Here is a 21285-nt window from a genome sequence, read left to right as displayed (position 1 = left end):
AAACAACTTCTTAAAATTTCAAATTATCCCTGCGTTTGGCCTAATTTATGCTGGGGTATAAGAGAATGATATCCACCTTTCTGGAAACAGCATTAAATGGAAATAAATTTGGTTTCAGGAAAAAACCATAAAGAGAACCTAGCAGAACACCCTGGCAGGTGTGCTAGAGCCACGACAAGGCAAGGGAAAAGCATTTTGAATCTCCAGGAGCAGCTTGGAAACATGAAGCAGAAAAACTTGCCCAACACCTTGCACCTGAGCTGAGAGCCGTCCCTTGTACAGCCCACATGGGAAACAAGAAAGCCCGTCTACCAAATGTCATTCTGCCAGGTCATTCCTTCACCCCTTTCAACAAATGCTTAAGGATCACATGTACTGGGCACCGCATGCTTCCTTTTGGAAGGAAGAGGCACACTAGTGGGTTAAGTCAATTCAAGGTAGCAACTATAGGCCTATATAGAACCTACTATTGTCAGATGCTTTGGTGGACATGAAAAAATCTATTCTTGCACTGAACTCCCTTTGCAAAAGTGAATGATATTTCCAAGAAAGTGGCCTGTATCCTCAGAGGTGGACACTCGACCATCCAAATAATCTATCCTGCTGAAGGTTGGTGTAGAAGCTCAGAGCACTCAGATGGGCTCAGATGAGCCCCATCATGGGGGAACACTTTTTAGAATATGGTGTAGTACCTGGAGTCACCATGCTCTACTCCCTCCTCACCTTGTCAACCTCACGTAATGGATTCTGAGAGCTCCTCCTGTCTATCTGATTACATACTCCATGCTTCCCACAGGAGGGTTGCATGATTAAGTGGCATTCAATCTTCTATGCTGGGTGATGTCAGGCTCAGCAGCATCACCACACAGAGTGGGCACCCCGGCAGCTGGAGGGGGAGCAATTCCCAGCAAGTGAAGAATGGGGATGCAGGGGCGGAAGAGGAGAGGGGAAAGCGGCTCCTTTTCATTCTGCACGTGAGCTTCTCTGGGTCCCATAAATTCTTCTGCCCTGTATATTTCACTCAGCTGTCTAAATGAGGTTTGCTCATATAGCCACCACTGTGCAGAATCAATCATGCCCTTCTGCACAGAATGTTAATTGTGCGCCTCTCAAAAAAAAAAAAAAAAAAGAAGAAGAAGAAAAAAAAGAATTGGAGCACACTGCAGAGAGACCTTAGAAAAGATTCAAAACCATTTTTTTTTAAATTCACAATACTTTTTAAATTGGCACATGAAGTCGAGTCACAACCCAAGCATGCTCCAGCTGCAATCCAGGTGCCTTTCCCAAGGCTGGGGAGAGAAATATTAAGCAACATCTTTGCACGTCCATCAATTGTTCTGCACAACACTTGCACAGTCAGCTGCTGAGCTGCCCAAATAAAGAGGCTCTGAGCACTCCAAACAAGTAGTGTCCTCAGTTAACTCCATGCAAAATAGCCCATTCAAATTAACCTGGGCTACAGATTTTGGTTTGCCCGTGACAGGGATTGACTCATCTCAGAGGTAGAAATGGAAAAGAAAACAACTAAGCAACTAGCATAAAGTATTCTCCTCCCTCCCTTTCCTTATACCCAAAAGCAATAAACACATGGGCTAGCTATTATGAAAGTAAATTAAGTAGATAAGTGACAGCTGAAAAAGTCTCTATCAAGTCATCATCTAAGTGCCTGGGACCCAATAGACATGTCTGTTTCAGCTAATCCTCTATTTTTTATTCTACAGAGGTCACATTATTAAACCACAGATCATGAGATCCTATGTTTAAAGAGCGCAGAGATGCTGTGAAAACACACACACACACACACACACACACCTCTTCACGGAGGGCAGAGCTGAGTCTACAGCAAGAGCATTCAAGGAGCCCATTGTTTCCTAACAGACCGGATGGACACCGTGACAGCCACACTGCCTCCCACCACCAATTTTGGGAACATGTGAAAAATACGGTATGCTGCTGGCTGGTATGTGGTCCGAGATGACTCATAAATCTTCCTTTATCTCCTTCGTGGTGTTAGCAGAAAAGGATGAGTTGCTTTTTTCCATCTCATTCTCCCGTCGATCTGTCTGTTAGCCGTGCCCTTGAGCAAAGATTACTGATGCCCTGCCTTTGATATATGACACGTCACCCACAGCAGCTTTTCATCACGTGAATTAACCTGGAAAAATGCAAACCCACCTGCCAGTCGCTTCCAAACTTTGCACAATTCCTTTGTGTACTTCCTCTCTAACGTGCATCAGGCAGGAAGGTAGCAAGGGCAAGCAAAAAAATGTGGAAAATTAAGAGAATCTAAACCAGGGGCTCTGTGAAATAACTCACTTGCTGGAACAGGCTGTTATTGCATAAAGATTGGGGGGGGGTGCACATGGTTAAATGAAGAACCCTAGCTAAGCCACAGTTCAGACTGCTTTGCACCTGAGCTGGATAATGCCATTTTCCTCCAGCCATTTACTCTGTGGCTGGAATAATGACAAGAGTCTTGGCAGACGCTGATGACATGGTTACAGAAACTATTTGGTGATTTCCAATCAATAATGTAGACAGGCTGGGGAGGAGTGCGAAGCAAGAAGGAGCAGATAGGAGAAAGGGAGAGGGAGAAATCAAGAGGCCAAGGCAGGGAGGAGAGAAAGCTGAAGAGGAGGGAAAGCAAGCAAGAAATGAATCCGAATTGTTCTGCCAGCCCCTCCCACAACCAGAATGATTGGCAATCTACTCCTGAAGCCTCCTGCTTATAATGAAAGAGTAAATGAACACAGCAGGATGGATACCTTGAAGGAACTCAGTCTACAGGTTCAAACAGAAAGCAGTCAGGAAACCATTAGTGGTACTCTTGTATTGCTCGGCTAGAGAGAGCTGAGGTTCAGAGAGAACCCTTGACCCATCCAAGGTCATAAAGATAAGCAAAATGGGAATAAAGTCGGAAACCAAGTTTCCAAAGCCCAAGGCTCTATCCAACACAACACATTAATCCCAAACCAGCTTAGACCTGACCCCACCACACAGCAGCCCAAACCCGCCCCTCTAAAATAAACCAAACCAAACCAAAACAAAACAAAAACCCTGGTCATACAGACTTGAAATTGTATAAAACTCATAGCATGGGGAAATAAAGATTCTGAAGCTGGAACAAAGGTAGACTCCGCGTCTCTTGTTCACCCAAGTAGCAAACGTTTTCCTCACACTCATCCTTGATTCTGATAATAAAGCAGTTATTCTTTTCAAGGTGACATCCACTGTGGATGAATAGATGAAGGCCTGTGATGAGAGATCTTCCTGTAATATCTTCTTAAAAAAACAACTAAAATCCAAAGAACCCAAACTATCAATCATCATTTTTTGCCCATATTCTAATTTTAAGGGGAAGTTACAAAGACTGAGTTTGTTTGTTTTTTTAAGGACGTTATAAAAAATCTATCTTTGGATGTTCCTGGGCTCAGGATACATGCAGTCCAATCTTCCACACCTACATTTCTATTTCTGGCCAGCATGAGCAGATTTTCTGAAATGGCTCTGAAATTTTTCATTGTCAAGGAAAGATTAAATTTTATTATCCACTATACTTCCTAAGGAAACAAAGGACATCACTGGATCTTAGAAAGAAGATTTTATTCACAAATAAAACTTGAAATCAAAGTGGTGTGTCTAGGCATCAGTTAGTTAGAAAATTAAATTACCCAAGACACCCTGTTTCCGGAGTATTCTGGCAAAATTTGAGAAAAAGCAATGAGAACGGGATAATGTATGCACACCCATTGACTGATTAAAACAAAAGCCATCTCACTTTCCTCAGGGAGTCTGTTCCTTTCCTGAAAGGAAGAAATGAAGCTTCCCTTCCTGCTGGTCAAACTAACATTTGCCCATAAAATGATGCCTACCTGGCAAAGAGAGTGATAGGGAATAGATCAACATGTGGTACTGAAGTTTCTGATCAATCTGATTATGAGTGTAACCAAAGACAGTAATCAACAAAATAACATTTACTGAGGGCTTACTATGAGTTAGGTATTCTAAGTTCTTTATCTGTATTATATCATTTAATGTCCCCAACAACCCTATAAGGCAGGTTGCTCTACTTCACAGATAAGAAAACTGTATCTTAGGTAAGTAAGTTAAGTACCTTGTGAAAGCTTTGCAGCTGATAAATGGGGGACCCAAGATTGAAACCTGGGAGACCCATCTCGAAAGCCCAGAGTATTTTACAAGGTGAATGTGAGCCCTGGTTTCTGTACCAGCACCCGGCTCACGTGCCTGGGCACTGCATGTCTCTGTATACAGGAAAAACACAACATGGTTATGAAACCGGCCCAGTGTCAAAAACTAACAACGACTAAACCCTCACATTGCCTTACTCACCTACCACTCTCTGGGAGATAAAACCTTGAGAGCCTTCAAAAAGGTATGTCAAAACTTCCAGGGATTAATTTACTTCCTTTTAAAGCTACGATCTTTAATATATCTTCTTCTCAGATACTCCTCCATTTTTCTTACTGTGATAGAATATACATACCATAAGACTTACTGCTGCCACCATTTTTTTTTTACTTTTTTAATGTTTATTTACTTTTGCCAGAGGGGTGGGGGGATATGAATGGGGGGAGGGCAGAGAGAGAAGGAAACAGAGAATCCAAAGCAGGCTCCAGTTTCCAAGTTGTCAGCACAAAGCCTGACGCGGGGCTGGAACTTACAAACCATGAGATCATGACCTGAGCTGAAGTCAGAAGTTTAACCAACTGAGCCACCCAGGTGCCCCCCACCATTTTTACAAGTATAGTTCAGTGGGATTAAATATATTCACTCTGCAGTGACCACCACTATCCATTCTCAGAACTTTCTCATCCTCCTAGACAGAACCTCTGTTTCTGCTGAACACTAACCACCCATTCCTCCTCCCCACAAGACTTGGTAACTGCCTTTCTACTTTCTGCCTTTATGCATTTGACTCTTCCAGATACTTCATGTAAGTGGAATCATACAAGATTTGTCCTTTCATGTCTGGCTTCTTCCACTTAATATAATGTGCTCAAGGTTTGTCCATATTGAAACCAAATATTAGAATTTCATTTCTATGTAAGGCTGGACAATATTCCATTGTGCGTACATACCATATTTTGTTTATCCATTCATTGGCCGATGGGCCTTTTGGGTATTGTAAATAAAGTTTCTATGTACATACATACATAAGTATCTGTCCATTTCTGTTTTCACTTCAGTATATACTTAACAATAGAACTGCTATATCATATGGTAATTCTATGTTCACCTTTTTGAGGACTTCTCCTTTGACTTCTGAAAACTGAGTATTTCTATATAGAAGATGAGTTCCCTATGGCCAGGAGCCTTATCCTAGGTACTGTTGGACCCTAGGGCCCAGAATAGTAAGATTTCTCACAGAATTCTCAACAGATGTGTTTATAAATGCATAAATCAATCAAATCAAGTTCTAATTGTCTGAAATGAGGGCAAGACAGTACCCACTTAGGGAATTCCCCTCCCCGTGGAACCGACAATGTGACTCTAAACACTTCTTTTCCACACCCTGACTTTTTTTCTATTGCAAATACACACCCAAGCACATGCATGCCGAAGAATATCAGAATTCAAAGGCAAGCATCAAAAGGGTTGAAAAGAAATCACTAGAGCATTATCTGTTTCACTGATGGATCCGAGGTCTTTATCCACCACCCTCATCCTTCTATACCCCTCCATGAGGAGTGAGGAGTGAGCAAATCAAAAAAGATTTCTTTAAACTTTGTCCTTGCTGAGCCTTCTATTATAAAATATGGGGACGGGGCCAGGGGAGGGTTTGATTCCACCACTATCTGAATATCAATACTTCTTTTAGTTCATTAATACATCAAGAAGGTATTTTTCAACACATTAAATTCAATTTCAAAAAAGAATGAGCTGACACAGTCAAAATACATATACACAAAATACACACCAAAATCCATAGTGGGCCTCCTCAGCCGGCCTTTCCAGCCACTCTCACTCCCCATCTTGGGGGTGCAGGTATCCATTACTCGACTAATTGGCAGGCCTGACTTACGAAGGGGAAACTCCAGCCAGCCGTCTGGGCATTTCATGACTTAAGTGTGCACTCTGACTCGAACGATATTAATGGCGCTCCAAATTTTAACTATTGATGGCTTTCAGTAGGAATTTACATTTCTGTCCTCCTGGGGTCCACACATCACTAAATTCTCACCTGTGGTGAAGACAGCCACAAAGGGGAATTGGTTTCAAAGACAGAAAGCAGGGATAATATATGTACTGCACCTTCCCACCAGCAAATACACATAATTGTCTTTTCCCCCTTTTTCTACATTAAATTTTCAACCCTTTACTACATCTTTTAATGAAAGCAGTGACTGAAAAATATAAACATGGATACATAATTCCCAATGAATTGGTCTAAGTGTAACTTGTAAAAACTGGATTAATGGTACAAAGCATGTACTTTATAAAAATAGCCTGTAGAAAAAAGCATTAAGCAATTACAACTCCAACTCTGAAGGCTCCAATATTATAGGGTAATATTTCCTTAATGTTAGACTTCATTAACCCTAAGATAATCTCTCATAAATTTTGCTGATTTTTAAAGAGAAAAAAATAAATTATGTTTATTAAACTACTGAATATGTTTATGAAAACAAGACATAATCTAGTGCCATAAACTTCTTGTCTTTATCTGAGTGATCAAGGAGCTCATAAATAAAATATCACATAACAAAGTGAGTGTTAAAATTCATTACTGTAATAGCTATGTTCATGATCTATTTCATTAACACTCCTCCTCTCCTTGGATAAATGGGCTTCTTAGCCTACGAGAGGAAAGCCATTTACAAGACAAAATACTAAGCCGCTTTTTCTCATTTTCCCTTATCTCTTCTATTCCTAACTTTCTAAATTAATTCTTCTCTTAAATCTTATTGTTCCTTCCAGTGTAACTCACAGCACATTAGAGAGAGTACAGAGAAATAGAAGCAAAGAAATGGGTCTATAGAGTATAAGTTAATTAGGGATCTAAGTGACTAGTGATGAGATTTGATGACATGGAGCCCCAAAGTGAATTTAGAAGCTTATCTTCTTAAAATATTTGAGAATAAAATACAAATAATAGAACTGCAAAAAATATTCAGTATATCAAACAATCTACATTGGCTTAATAACGGAACTCCCTTTCCTGTTTAACTATATATTGCAACACCACTGTTTCCACATTCAGAATTTTCTAACCTTTATCTTTAGCGATTTTACAGGTAATTTTATTTTTATAGATGTGTGTGCACATAAATATAAAGGTGAGTGCTTTCCTAGGAGTTACCACAAACAGACAGATGTGTGTGTATATATATGGGCCTCTACACCCACAGGTGAAATGTACTGACTCAAATCACCAAGCGGGCCTCCTAGCTAAGGAAAATAAGGGCAAAGCAACGAGGGCTCTCTGGCCTTCCTGAACAATTTCTTTAATCTTCATTCAGCAGAGTCCTAGGATGCAGCATCTTCTACCCAGATAATAAGCGGAGGATGCTGTTTATGATAATGGCAGAAATTAAAACAGAATTTTACAACCGCTGAGCTGAAAGGAGGCAAAAATCCCCACACGAATATTAAACAGCGTAAATAAAGAATCCACTTGTTTTTATTCCCAACTACATACCAATTTATCTGCCACTGATTCAGTGTAAAGACCACAGTCAGGCCTCTACATGGATGGAAATAATGAAAGTAATCATTGAACTCAACAAGCATTTATGAAGCATTTTCCCCAGGGAGCCCTGTGGGGCAGATGAAGAAGTACACAGTGCCCTCAAGAAGCTTCTGTTTTGTGGATATCACCTGATAGCTAACTCATCACCATATGAGACAGACAGGAGTCAATGCTGTGCCAGAATGGTAACACAGTTAAGGGAGTGGACGGTGCTGACCAGGTTCCAGCCTGGGGTCTAGAGAGGAGAGGACACTGAGCTGGATCTGCAGGAAACAATGAAGATTTCAATTGTCTGAGATCCCAGGTAGAAGGTATTCCATGGACAAGATTCCTCAGAGCAGGCAGGACACCGGACATGAGAAGTTATGTTCCAACTTGACAATCCTATCAAGCATAGGAAGGAGCCCCATCGTGCCCTTCAAGAGGGGCTGGGAGCACTGACACACGGGAGCAGACAGTGAGCCCCTAGGAGCAGCACTCCTGACGCCCTCACCCTGTTTATTCCGAAAATTATGATGTGTGGTTCTCTAAGTCCCTCTTCCCTGGCTCATGGCCCACACAGGAGCGCAATAAGAATATTCTCTGCAAAAAGAGATCCGCAAACCTAGGTCTGAGTAAAGTACCTGGCTTTAAATAAAACCAGCCGATGATTACTGTGTGCTTACCATGTCTCAGGCACTTCTCTAAGCACTGTGTACAGCACATTAACCCATTTAATCCTCAACCCAGCTCTAGTATTGCTTCCACTGTACACACAAAAATGGAAGTTAAAGAGGTTATAAGTGACTTACCCAAGTTCACAAAGCTAAAGAGCAGTAAGGCTGGGGGGTAAATGACAAGTGTGCTGACACTAGAACCCCCACTCCTAACAATCATGTGTGGCAGAGGCTGCTGTGTGCTCATCAAAATCCATTTCCTCTACCTCCCGGACATACAGCTAGATCGTCTGTCCCAGCCTCCTTGTAGTCAGGTGGAATGATATGACTGAGTTCTAGCTAATGGAAGTGGGAAGGGGCATACGGCACCTCCAAGCCTGGCCCGCCAAAACCTCCCTGTAGAGTCCTCCATATTCTCGGTCTTCCCCTGTGTGCTGATGAGCAGAAAAGCGTCCAGAGAATTCTAAGGCCCCTAGGAATGGAGAAGATGATGTAGGAAGTAGGGGAGACGGAGTAATAGTATGGGTTCCTGAGTGACTGCATCTCCATCCCAAATGCCAGTTGGATTTTATGGGTGTGTAAAGAAATAAACTTCAATTGTGTTATGACCCAGATATTTGGTTATGGCAGTTAGCCAACATGACACAAATCGCCTCCTGAATCATCACCCTCTAAATGGTTACAAACAAGGTTTCAGATTCATCCCCCAAAATGTGGCAGTCTAAGGGGTGCCAGATTTGCTCAGTTGATTGAGAAACTGATGCTTGATGTCAGCTCAGATCATGATCCCAGGGTCATGGGATTGAGCCCCCATCCGGTTTAGCACTGAGGGTGGAGCCTGCTTGGGATTCTCTCTTTTGCTCCCTCTGTGCTCCCCCTCCCCCCGTCCCCCCCAGGTCATGCTTGCTCTTAAAAAAAAAATGACAGTCTAGCAAAGTGATGAAGAAAATAGAATGGGTCAAGCCAGAATTGGAATCCAGGCCCTCCAATTTACTAGCCAAATTATCTTAGACAAGTTACTGAACACTTCTTTGCTTCAGAGTTCCACATAGAATACCTACCCCTATATAGGATTGTTGTGAGGATTAAGGGGAAACATGCATATAAAGGACCTAGAAGAGTAATGGCACATAGAAAGCACCCACTAATACTATTCTCATTGTTAAGCCTTCCACAAGATGAACATCAGTATCAGTTAGGATTATGTTTAGTTGCAGAGAACAAAAAACCCAACACTAAAATATCAATGACCTAAACAAGACAGATGTTTACTTCTCCGATCCATAGATGAAGTCCAAAAGTAGGCAGTCCAGAGCTCATAGGCGGGCTCCAAGAAGTCATCAGGGATACAAGCTCCTTCCAACTCCAGGCCCTGCCATTTCTAGAATGTGGCTCTGGTCCTCATTGCCCAAAATAAATGCTGGCATTCCAGTCATCACAACCAGCTCCATCCAGTAGAATGGGAGGCAACAAGCAAATAAAAACCCTCTCCTTAAGAAAATGTTCTGAATCAAAGTCACATACAATGCTTTCATTTAGCCACATGGTCATACCTAGCTGCCAGATGTAAAAGCGGAGGAGGCGCAAATATGCACAGTTAAAAACTGGAAATTCTATAAAAGGATGATAAAAATGGATATGGGAGGCAACCAGAAATTCTGCCCCAGCACAAGTGTCAGTAAAAGAAAGCAAGCTACACACTTCACCCCAAGATCTGATAAACTTTCAGGACAAGAATTCCTTTAAAAAGTGAATACCTAGTACATACCATGTGTTTTCCACTCTTGCCTTTCCACTATCTATTTTACACACACAACGGGCAGAATGATATGCTAAAAATGTAAGTCATGCCCCCACTTAAAACTCTCCAAAGGCTTCCCCCTGCAAATCAAGTTAAGGAGTATGGATTTCGTGTGTAACACAAGGTCCCACCTGGTCTGGCCCTGTGCACCTCCCTGACCCCGCTGCATGCCGTGGCTGGATGCTCCCCACAGCAGAGCCTGGTTTTGCTGGTCCTCTGCTTGCATCGTGAACATGCCAGCTTGCACCTGCCTGGGGCTTCGTTCTGAATCTCGCCTCTCCCTAATCTTCCAGACTGGCTGCTTCTGGTCACTCAGATCTCAGCCGTAACACCACCTGATCAGACTCTTCTCTGACCCTCCCCCACTCACACCCTACCTCACACACAGCACATCACCCTACTTTAGCTCTCAGCAAGAATACACCAAGATCTGATATTTTTCTTGCTTATACATCTGTCTCTTTCCTTATTAGAATGCATGTTCCCGTGGGGTGCCTGGGTGGTTCAGTCGGTTAAGCCTCCGACTTTGGCTCAGGTCAGATCTCATGTTCGTGGGTTCGAGCCCCGCGTCAGGCTCTGTGCTGACAGCTCAGAGCCTGGAGCCTGCTTCCGGTTCTTTGTCTCCTTCTCTCTCGGCCCCTCCCCACTCATGCTCTGTCTCTTTCTGTATCCAAAATAAAAACATTAAAAAATTTTTTTAAAAAGAATTCATGTTTCTGTTAGAGAAATGTCCATCTTATTCACCATTCAAAAAACTCCCCCAACCCCACCCACTACAACTAATTGCCCTCTAAGTTGGCACTCATTCATCGTACAAATATTTACTGTACACCTGCTATGTGCCGGGCAAAACAACATGGTGATATGATACTGGCCCAGCCAAAGCCCATTTTTACTACATAAGTTGACCATACAGACACTGACATTGCTTTTTCAGTGATGTTTGTTTAATTGTAAACTCTTCTTTCCAGAGACTCTGGGCACAATAAAATGTTACAGTAATCCAGGAAAGCAGCATACTGTATCTGTAACCATATATGAAGGGAGGGAGTAGTGGTTGTTTCTATCACATCCTAAGACCCCAAAATGAACAGCAGCTAGAAATTTAATAAGGTTTTCCATGAGGTTCAATAACATATGCTTGCCCTGGACATAATCCACTTTATTTTTTTTTTATACTGAAAGGATAGATTTGTACCCAAAGACATCCTTGCAGGAAAGCCAAGGAGTACAGCTGAAGGAGACATCATACAGCAACTATCTATGGCTCCCACGGACTCTGGACTTCACCTGCACAGTCACCCAAACATGCAAAAGATCCACAGAAGTGGTGATGGAGAGAGAGAGAAGGAGAAAGGGGTGCAGGGGAGGGGAAAAAAGGCATGCTAAGTGGAGGAGGGGAAACAGGAGAAAGGGGGAAAGAAGGAAAACAAATCAAAGAAAGAACATCTATTAAAAATGCTGAGTTGAAAATGTTTCAGATGGCCTCTGACACCTAATAAGTCATCTGTCTTTCTCAATACAGAAAAGTCATTACTTACTAGTGAACTAATACCAGCAACTGTGACAAGTAAAAACAACAAAGCCCATAAAAATATAAAAGTTCACCCCTTGCAGTTAGGCAAAAAAAAAAAAAAGAAGGTATTCAATTTTTCAGATGAAAAACATTTGAACTGACTGAATTTATTGTAATGCAACTTGTATTATATGTTGGGAAAATGAAAAGGGAAAAAATAGCCACTGCTCAGCCCGTCTTCAACTTTTCCTTGGAAAACCAAACACAATACGTTTTTTGAGAGCATGAACTCTTCATAAAATATCATAAAATATCAACATGGCATTCTGGCTACAAGCCATCCATTCTCCTAACAGAGGCATGAATTAACAGAACGTCTGCCCTGCCCACCAGGACCCTATAAAACCACCTCCTCAGAGGGTATGACCTGTGCTTAAACGGCAGCATGAGGAATACAGGTCAGATAAAGGAAGAACTTGAGAGCCTTTGGGCTAACCATAAGCATGGGAGGAGTCGTCTTCCCCAGGAAAGGCTGCAAGCAGTGGAGTTCACAAGCAGACCCAGCAAGATGCCAGCCCAGGATGTCATCAAGAGCAAAAGGAGCTCTGCCTTCCCACAGCCATAAATGTCATGACAATCCTAGGACTCATCTGTGATTCCTGTCCTTCATTCCAGCAGCCAACCCGCCAACGGAACTGGTGTTACACTGAAAATACAACCCGAATCTCTCCACTTCCTTGCATCTTTACTGACTACTCCCTAGGTCGTTACCACCACATCTATCTTCAAACGCTACCACAACAACCTTCTCACTGGACCCCCGCTTCTATTCTTGCTGGCCCAATTTCCAACCATCAGCCAGTGGTTTTCAAAAACAGAAATCACATTCCACCATCCCACTTCTCAAAACCCGTCACTGGTTTGAGTAGTTTCCCATCACACTTTGAATCAAATCCAAACTCCTTGCTAAGTCAAATCTCCACTGTTGGCTCTGGCTTCATTCTCCTCTATGGCATTCTGCTCCGACATTCCTAGCCAGCCCCACCAGTCTCCTTTCTCTCCCTTGAACTTGCCTGGGGCTTGGCACCTGCTATTCCTTCTGCCTGGACACACCTCTCCTGAACTTCTCACAGCTGTATGTCCACCATTCCACTCTCTCATCAAGAGATGTCTTTTGGGGGGCACCTGGGTGGCTCAGCAGGTTACGTGTCCAACTTCAACTCTGGTCATGATCTCACAGTTGATGAGTTGGAGCACCACCTGGGGCTCTCTCCTACCAGCATGGAGTACACTTTGGATCCTCTGTCCCCCACTCTCTGCCCCTCCTCAGCTTGTGGGCTCTCTTTTTCTCTCAAAAATAAGCAAACATTAAAAACTTAAAATAAAGAGCTGCCTTTTGGAACTAGAATTTCCTGGCCAGTTTATCAAAATTGGGCGTCTTTCTCCAAGTTACTCTCTATTCCATCACCTGTTTCTAAGGACCATAGGAAATTGTCTTGCATGAAACTTTACTGATTTACCATCCTCCTCCCCAACTGGACTATAAGTTCCCCAAGTGTAATGTCTTCATCAGCCTTGTCCACTGCTACATTTTCAACTAGTCAAACAAGTGCCTGGCATATAGAAGGTGGTCAGTAAATGTCTGTCGAGTGAATGGATAAATGGCATGAAAGGTTATAAAGATGAAAGGGTCTCTTGAGATTCTCCAACTCATAATTCCACCTATTTTATATATAGAAAAACAGAGGCACAGAAAAGTCAACCCACCTCCAGTCCCAGTTAACACACAACATGGTACTCATATCCTCTGCCATATATGCCATTTCCTCTTCTACCCAGGGCTAGAGGTCTGAACCAGGTACCATCCCAGACCACTCCTCACAGGCAAAGAACAACATAAACCTTGAGGCGGAATACTGCACTATAAGAAGTTTTGCAGAGGTAAGGCAGATGCAGATACATGGCAGCTGAGAATGGCTACCCATGAGACAATTCAGACTAGACCTATTCTCAGAACTGTAGAAGCAAACGGATCCAAGGCAAACTACAGAAGTGACAAACTCTTAACCAAAAAGCTCATCAGAAAAAAGAAGCACATTGTTATAACATGATATTTTCTAACATGATCCTGGAGAGTCAACACTAACATACTGCTTACAGAGAGATAGGAGAACACACTCAAGATAAGGTCTCTCATCCTAGCTCTGTTTCTGACTCACCCTGGCCCAGTTACTTCACCCCCCTGGGCCTCATTTAGGATTAAATCAGCTTGGTGCAGACTTGGAGTCATTTGCTTACAAATCATGTCTTTACCATACTCAAGTATACTGCATACATTATTTACTCACTATTTTAACTTCAACAAGTTTACTCTTAGAAGACATTTTATATCATCTCCAAAATAAAAGTATCACTTGCTAATGACCCACAGAACATACATACCCACACATAACCAGAAAACAAAATCCTATTATTAAATTTTACCTAACTTCTCTTTGTTGAGTACTGGAAAGTCTGAGCCTGATACTTGATCTCTGTTTCTTAAAAAAGCATTTATCAAGTATTAGGAAGGTAGGAAAGAGAGACCAACACCAAACTGGTCCTTTTTCCTAGATGTCATCCAAAGGATTGAAAGAGAATTGAAAAGGGAATAACACTCTCGTTGTATGAATCTGTGCTGGCCAACGCCTTTTCTGTTTACCATCTCAAACCACCTTGCATACCTACGCACACATATGCCACTTGGGAAATACTGATTTCAACACAAAATCCTGAAGTCCTCCACTAATATTCTACCACACTATGACTGAGGATCAGTACATGTGACCCTTCTGAGGAGAGAAGCAATGGATTTAATAATGCTGATAGAACTCAGAGAGTTTCCTAGGTATAAATGAGAAACAAAGATCATTGTGAAGGTTGGGGTGAGGAGGATAATGGCGATGATAATTACCACAGTGATAGCAACTAACATTTATTTGGTGCTTACTATGAGCAAGGGGTCATGCTAAGTAATTTAATCTCCACATCTTTTCTTTGAGGTAGGTAAAATTATTTTTAACAGTTTTATTAAGATACAAGGGATACATATTTTTTTTAAAAAACTCACATGTTGAATGCATATAAGATGATGAGTTTGGATATATTCATATACCCATGATACAATCACCACAATAAAGATAACATATACATTACTTACAAAAGTTTCCTTTTTTCCTGAGATGAGTACAATTATATTCCTATTTTACACATGAAGAAACTTAAACTTAGCTAAGAAAACAAAATGTTTATTATTCTGATGTAAGGCAGCTGAGGTTATTTAAATGTTTGCCAAACTTTTTTGTCCATGACTCACAATAAAAACATAGTAGGTTAAATCAAATTCCCGGTGTTTGCCTTTCCTATAGAAATGGCTATTTCATATGTTTAACCTAATCAATTTTATGTTGAGACTCAATATACAAAATAAATACACACATGTATATATGCATAGATCTATCTATATGTGTATATGTATATCCACACATAAATGTATATATCTGATACAAAAGTTATGTAAACCACTATTTATCCTTATGTTCCATAATTAAATCTTTTAATGGTTTTATTTTATTTTAGAAGATAGCAGTTACATTACTGTTATAAAAATTGAACTCTGATATTTTCTACTCTATTCTATTTTTAATAATGTTGGTTACAACCCACTAAATTGATCTTACATATCGCTAATGGGTTGAAACTCCCAGCCTAAAAAATACTGTATCAAAGGAACTTTCCTCACAATCAAGAAAATCAGAGTCACCTTACCCTAGATGATGGCTAGCATTGCATGCCACCCCCTCAAATTATAAAGAAATGAGAGGCCCTGGGCCTGGCCCTCCATGTTTGTTGAATAAACAGAATTTCTATAATTGGATTCCAAGAGTCACTACCTTGTTAAATAATGTATCGTAAGTTTTTTAAAGTTGTGTAAAGGAAATATAAGGAAAAGCAACTTTGATGTCTTTTTCCTTAAGTTACTTAACAGCAGTAAAAGCCTCTTATTTAAATATTTAAGTATGAAGATAATAGCAAATGATAGTTTGAAAAACTGAAGACAGTTTTCCTGTGCACAAAGGATTCAGACCTTATAAAAAATAAAAGTAGGGCATGAAGTGGGATTGCTAATTTTTTTCTCTCAAATCTTAAGCATACCAATATCATTTGACTAAATGGCATTCATATTTTACTTTGGGGGAAATTAGATATTAGATAATTTATAAAACTCCATCTTTCTTTAATGTTTATTTATCTTGAGAGAGAGAGAGAGAGAGAATCCCAAGCAGGCTCCACACCGTCAGCATGGAACCCAACAAGGGGGTTGGATCCCACAAACCTCAAGATCATGACCTGAGCCAAATCTGAGGTCAGATGTTTAACTGACTGAGCCACCCAGGTGCCCCTGTAAAAGTCCATCTTAATAACAATTCAGTGTAGTCAGCACTAGATTGGGACCCCGCAGACCTGTGAGCCTGGGAAAGCTACCCGACTTCTTAGGTATGGGTCGGACCCTGAAGCTGCCTCTACATCTAAAATTTTAGGACCGCAAGATCATAATGTATCTGGTGGTGATTTTCAGAATCATTGTAATGAAAGGATATGGCACCCCAAGGTCACCCACAGGGTGAAAGCTCCCAGTCCGGCCCCAAACTCAGAGCAAGCCAAGGGCTGTCACCACCACGGCAATTCACACAATCCCGGTGAATCTCCAGAGAAGCCGCTCACTGGGGTTATCTCTTCTCAAGTCTGGCCCATGTCACAGTTTATACGCTGTAGTTTTATGTATCATATTACTTTTTTGTGTGTTAACCATATACCTATTTTGGTGTTTCTTTCTTGAGTGTTTTCAAGGTAGAGGCAAAATTTATTTGAATAACACCATAATTAAATCTCTTAGCAGCTGCATTTTACTTTAGAAAATAGGAATTATATTGAACTTCTTTACTGAATTGTCATTTTTATCTTAACTGTGGCTTAACCTCATAATCTATTTATTTTTTTCTGAACCTACTTTAGAGCTAATAAAAGATATGAAAAATTAAATTACATAATAAAGCATATAGCAAGTGTATCTATCATGAGATTTTCAGATTGAAAAACTAGCATTAAGTAATTTACACCAATGAAAAGGTGAGGGTGGGTTTTACTCATATTTTTAAAAACATTAAATAAAAAGAAGAGACCTTTTACAATGGAATAATAAATCAGACTACTCTAATTCCTGTGTATACCTTTAAAACCAAGATTAAATCATAATGTTATACCTACTTTTTAATCACAGTAGAAAGAATCAATCCTACAAGACCTACTGGTAAGGTCCCCACTAAAAGGTTTATAAAATAACTACTCCCACATCCCTCTTATCTCAAATGCAAAGCATTTAGTTTCCAAGTTTAAAAAAAAAAATACTTCATCTTCATTTTCCTTTAGGGTATGTCCTAAATGTTTTATTTTCCATATGAAGACCATGTCGAAATTTAACCTTCCAAAACCACGGTGCCCATGCCCCACTAAATATCCTCACAAATATTTTGAAAATAATTTTTATGATGAAGTACATGCATTCAGGTAATTCTCCTTGTCTGTTAGGAATCATTAAACAATACCTTAGCTCTGGCATCATCACAATCTCCAGCAAATATTTCTTAGACTCGGCAAAGACAGAAACCCTTGCTGCAGGTCAGGAGAAGCTACAAAAGCGTACGCGTATGCATCCCTGATTGACATTTGGATTTTCCTGAATCCTGAACTCAAGCTCTGATCTTAGCCAAGACAGCAGATAACTCTGTCTTCATAGCTGTGTGGCCAAAAAAAAAATATTTAAGTAATTTTACCATTCACCCCTTAAGTGAAGTCAACAAAGGCCATCAAACTAGTCACAAGGACGATTCAGCGGTTTGGGATTTTGTCGTTTTGGTTTGCTTAAACCAAACACCTCTTCCAGTCTGAAACTAAATCACTCATTTAATGACCTCAACTAACTTCTGTTAATCACTCACTCTGTATAAAACATGGTGAGGCATTAGGTACAATGAAAGACACAAAAAGCATTAAACAATGCCCCTATTCCCAAGGGAAGAATTGTTAATCTAGCCGATGGTGAGACACTGATATGAGGTGCCAGTGGTGCTGGGGTGGTTCAGTCCATGAAGCGTCCTACTTCGGCTAAGGTCGTGGTCTCACAGTTAGTGAGTTCAGACCCACATCAGGCTCTGTGCTGATGGTGAGGAGCCGTTTTAGGGTTCTCTGTCTGTCTCTCTGTCTGTCTGCCTGCCTGCCTCTCTCTCTCTCTCTCTCTCTGACCCCTTCTCTCTTTGCCCCTCCCCCACTCGCTCACTGCCTCTCAAAATAAATAAATAAACTTAAAAAAAGAGAGAAAGAAAAGAAGCCAAATTTACTAACTCTATAGTGCAGAAACCTGGCAAATAACTGCCTTAAGTGATGGAAGTTAACCAAACCAGTGTGGTATTTTTATCAAAGCCCGTAAGTCCAACATAATCATAAGACAGCAAATCAGGCAAACCCAAGTTGAGAGACCTACAAAACACCTGAGTAAAACACATGAAAACTGTCAAGGTCATGAAAAACAAGGAAAGGCTGAGTTGTCACAGACAGAGGAGACCACTGACATATGACAACTAAATGCAGTGTGGTACCTGGACTGGAGGCTTGCACCATAAAAGGACATTAATGTAAAAAATGATGGGATCCAAATGAAGTCTGTAGTTTTAGTTAGTAATGTTCCAATGCCACTTTCTTAAATTTGACAAAAATACAATGGTGATGCAAAATCATAACAATAAAAGAAACTGAAACTTGGTTGGGGTATAGAAAAACTGCACTGTGCCTTCCTTCAACTTTTCTGTAAATCTCAAAATATTTCAAAATAAAATTTGTTTTAAAAAGCCAATACTGGGGGCGCCTGGGTGGCTCAGGTGGTTAAGCATCGACTTCGGCTCAGGTCATGATCTCACAGTGCATGGGTTCGAGGCCTGCGTCAGGCTCTGTGCTGACCGCTAGCTCAGAGCCTGGAGCCTGTCTTCAGATCCTGTGACTCCCCTCTCTCTGACCCTCCCCTTCTCATGCTGTCTCTCTCTCCCTCTCCCTCTCTCCTTCTCTCAAAAATAAAAACATTTTTAAAAATGGGGCGCCTGGGTGGCTCAGTCAGTTAAGCATCTGACTTCGGCTCAGGTCACGATTCTGCAGTTTGTGAGTTCGAGTCCCACATCAGACTCTGTACTGACAGCTCAGAGCCTGGAACCTACTTCGAATTCTGTGTTTCCCTCTCTCTCTCTCTGCCCCTCCACTGCTCATGTTCTTTCTCTCTCAAAAAATAAACACATGTTAAATGAATTTTAATAAAAAATAAAAACCCAATACAAACATGTATACATATAGTATATGTATATATATGTAAACATATATGTATACATATAGTGAGAAGGGAAGTGAATGAAGAAGTCATTAAGCGGTACAGAGGTTTTCTAAAGACTGCCTGTAGGATGAACATGATAGAGTTGCCATTATTTGACCTTTCTGACTTACAAAACAGCATTTTCATAGGATTCCACCTAATCAAGGGCTGTGGGCTGGGAAAAACCTCCTGAGGAAACAGAGCTTTCTTATTCTGGACATTGAAGAGACTGAAAGGAGAAGGGGACGGTGTGAGCTCAAGTGGGAACGCGCACGATGTGGCCCAAGCCAGGGGGAAACCCACCTGTGTGTTGAGGCTGGGAAGTGACAAAAAGAGGACACTGAGCCGGGGCCTAAATTTTAATACATGAAAAAACAGCCTGGCCTCCCTGTGACCAGAAATGTCCTCTGGAAAGGACTGCAGCCCCTCGTAACACTGACTTGTGAGCGCTTCCTACCGCATCGAGGGCCTCGTTTTCTAGCCCAGAGTCAAAGTCCAGCACAGTGAAAAGATCACTACAACACAAAGTGCCAGCTGAAGTCCTAATTCTGGCTCTGCCAACTTACGGGGTAAGATGCCCTCAATAATCCCTTTACTCAGGCTCAGATCCCCACCCCAGCTAGGTGCGGGGGAGGAGGAGTCGCTCTGTAAGGCCTCCTTCCGCTCTAAAATACTAGCTCCAACATGGAATGAAATATGTTTCCTGGCTCTCGGAAGCAACATGTGGTTCACTCAGATAGACAGAACGATGCAAGATCCGTGAAAGCAAAAACACTAAGAATAAAAGGTCTGTGTTTTTATACACAAGAGTCTATTCTTTTATGATACATGTCTAGGCCCCTCTAAATATTTAAACAACAATACTATACCAGTATGAAAACTCTCTAAATCAGGCTCTGTGGTTAAGGAGGATATATGAACAGATGTGATCTTATTAAGGCCCTAATGTAACTCACAAACAATTTGTCATATCTGACGGGTATTGTTAAATTATGTCCACCTGCCAGAGGCAACCAGAGAAATTACCATCCACCTTTACTCAACTCCGACTCAAAATTCCCTAAAAAGCTCCTGTAGATGTGTCTAGGATATGTATTTTTTAAAGCAGTAACCTAATTGTCACCAGCACATAACAGCCAATGTGTCACAATTCCTTTTCATGTATATTTTACTATGGGTCCAACTGTTTCAACACCCTAGTGGTTCAACTTTAATGTAGCTCAGGAAACCCCCTAAGTAATATCACAAAATGCTTAACATCTGTGAAACTTGGACCCAAAAATGTTCCAATTTTTCCTTTGGTTTGGGAGGGGAAACGGGGCGTCCGGGGGTGGGGAGGGCTGTGCCGGCCAGGGTTTTCATTAACAATCACGCTGGAGCTCTTGGTTGTTCTTTATCACCTCAAAGGCAGGAAGACGGTTTCAGGTTTACCTCACTAAATGGGCAGAATGATTTCAGGCCACAAGCACCAGGCTTTTCTTCTCCTCCGTTGTAAATGAACCCATTTCCTTTCCTTTCTCTAAATATTTGCCTCCTCTCCCCTTCTTGCATTACAATATTTTAATTAAGTGAAACAATGAGAAGAGGGAGAGAGGAGAAAAATGAAGTGTGAAGCATGTGGCCCATTTCCCAAGCTATTTCAAAACTTCGCAGAGCTCTCTGGCCTCCAGTGGTGTTTGAAATATTCTTTATCCCACTAAGGAAAGGATGAAAAATTGATCTCCTCCAAACTTCAAATACTGCATATTTCCACAACTGCAGACTGCAGGAAAGAAAGGCAGGCTCAGGAGTTACCAGACCAAACAGGAAGCGGTTCTCAGAGGACCCAGGGCTCATCCCAGGCAAGTCCACCGGCAGAGTGAGCACACAGAGCCGCTCAGAGAATAAACACGCCTCCACTTCTGAGAGAAATCAAAGCAAAGCTCAGAAAAACCGAACATGGAGTCAAACCTCAGTAATTCGGATTAACTAAGGGGAAGGTCAGGCTGGATCAGGACACAGCTTTGAGAGTAAAGGGTATTTTTTGCAAAATCCGACAGCGTTCATTTCCATGTTCACCCCATCCCGTCCATCCGGCTTCATCTTCTTAGCAGCCTCCTCCAAGCCCCTATCTCCCTGTGCCGAACCAGCACACTGTTCACTAGCCTC

At 41.4% G+C, this 21285-nt stretch overlaps 1 protein-coding gene across 1 annotated transcript in view; it reads right to left on the bottom strand.

Moving 5' to 3' along the window:
* The window catches only part of LRMDA (leucine rich melanocyte differentiation associated), a 721100-nt gene extending 703737 nt beyond the window's left edge, over window positions 1-17363 (bottom strand). The window contains exon 1 of the mRNA XM_029932012.1: window positions 17330-17363. Within this exon, the coding sequence (XP_029787872.1) occupies window positions 17330-17346 (17 nt within the window). The 5' untranslated portion in view covers window positions 17347-17363. The remainder of the gene's footprint in view (window positions 1-17329) is intronic.
* Between the last annotated feature and the right edge of the window lie 3922 nt (window positions 17364-21285).

Source organism: Suricata suricatta, chromosome 2 (genome assembly GCF_006229205.1).
Source record: "Suricata suricatta isolate VVHF042 chromosome 2, meerkat_22Aug2017_6uvM2_HiC, whole genome shotgun sequence".
NCBI lineage: Eukaryota > Metazoa > Chordata > Mammalia > Carnivora > Herpestidae > Suricata > Suricata suricatta.
This window is presented reverse-complemented; position numbering and strand designations above follow the sequence as displayed.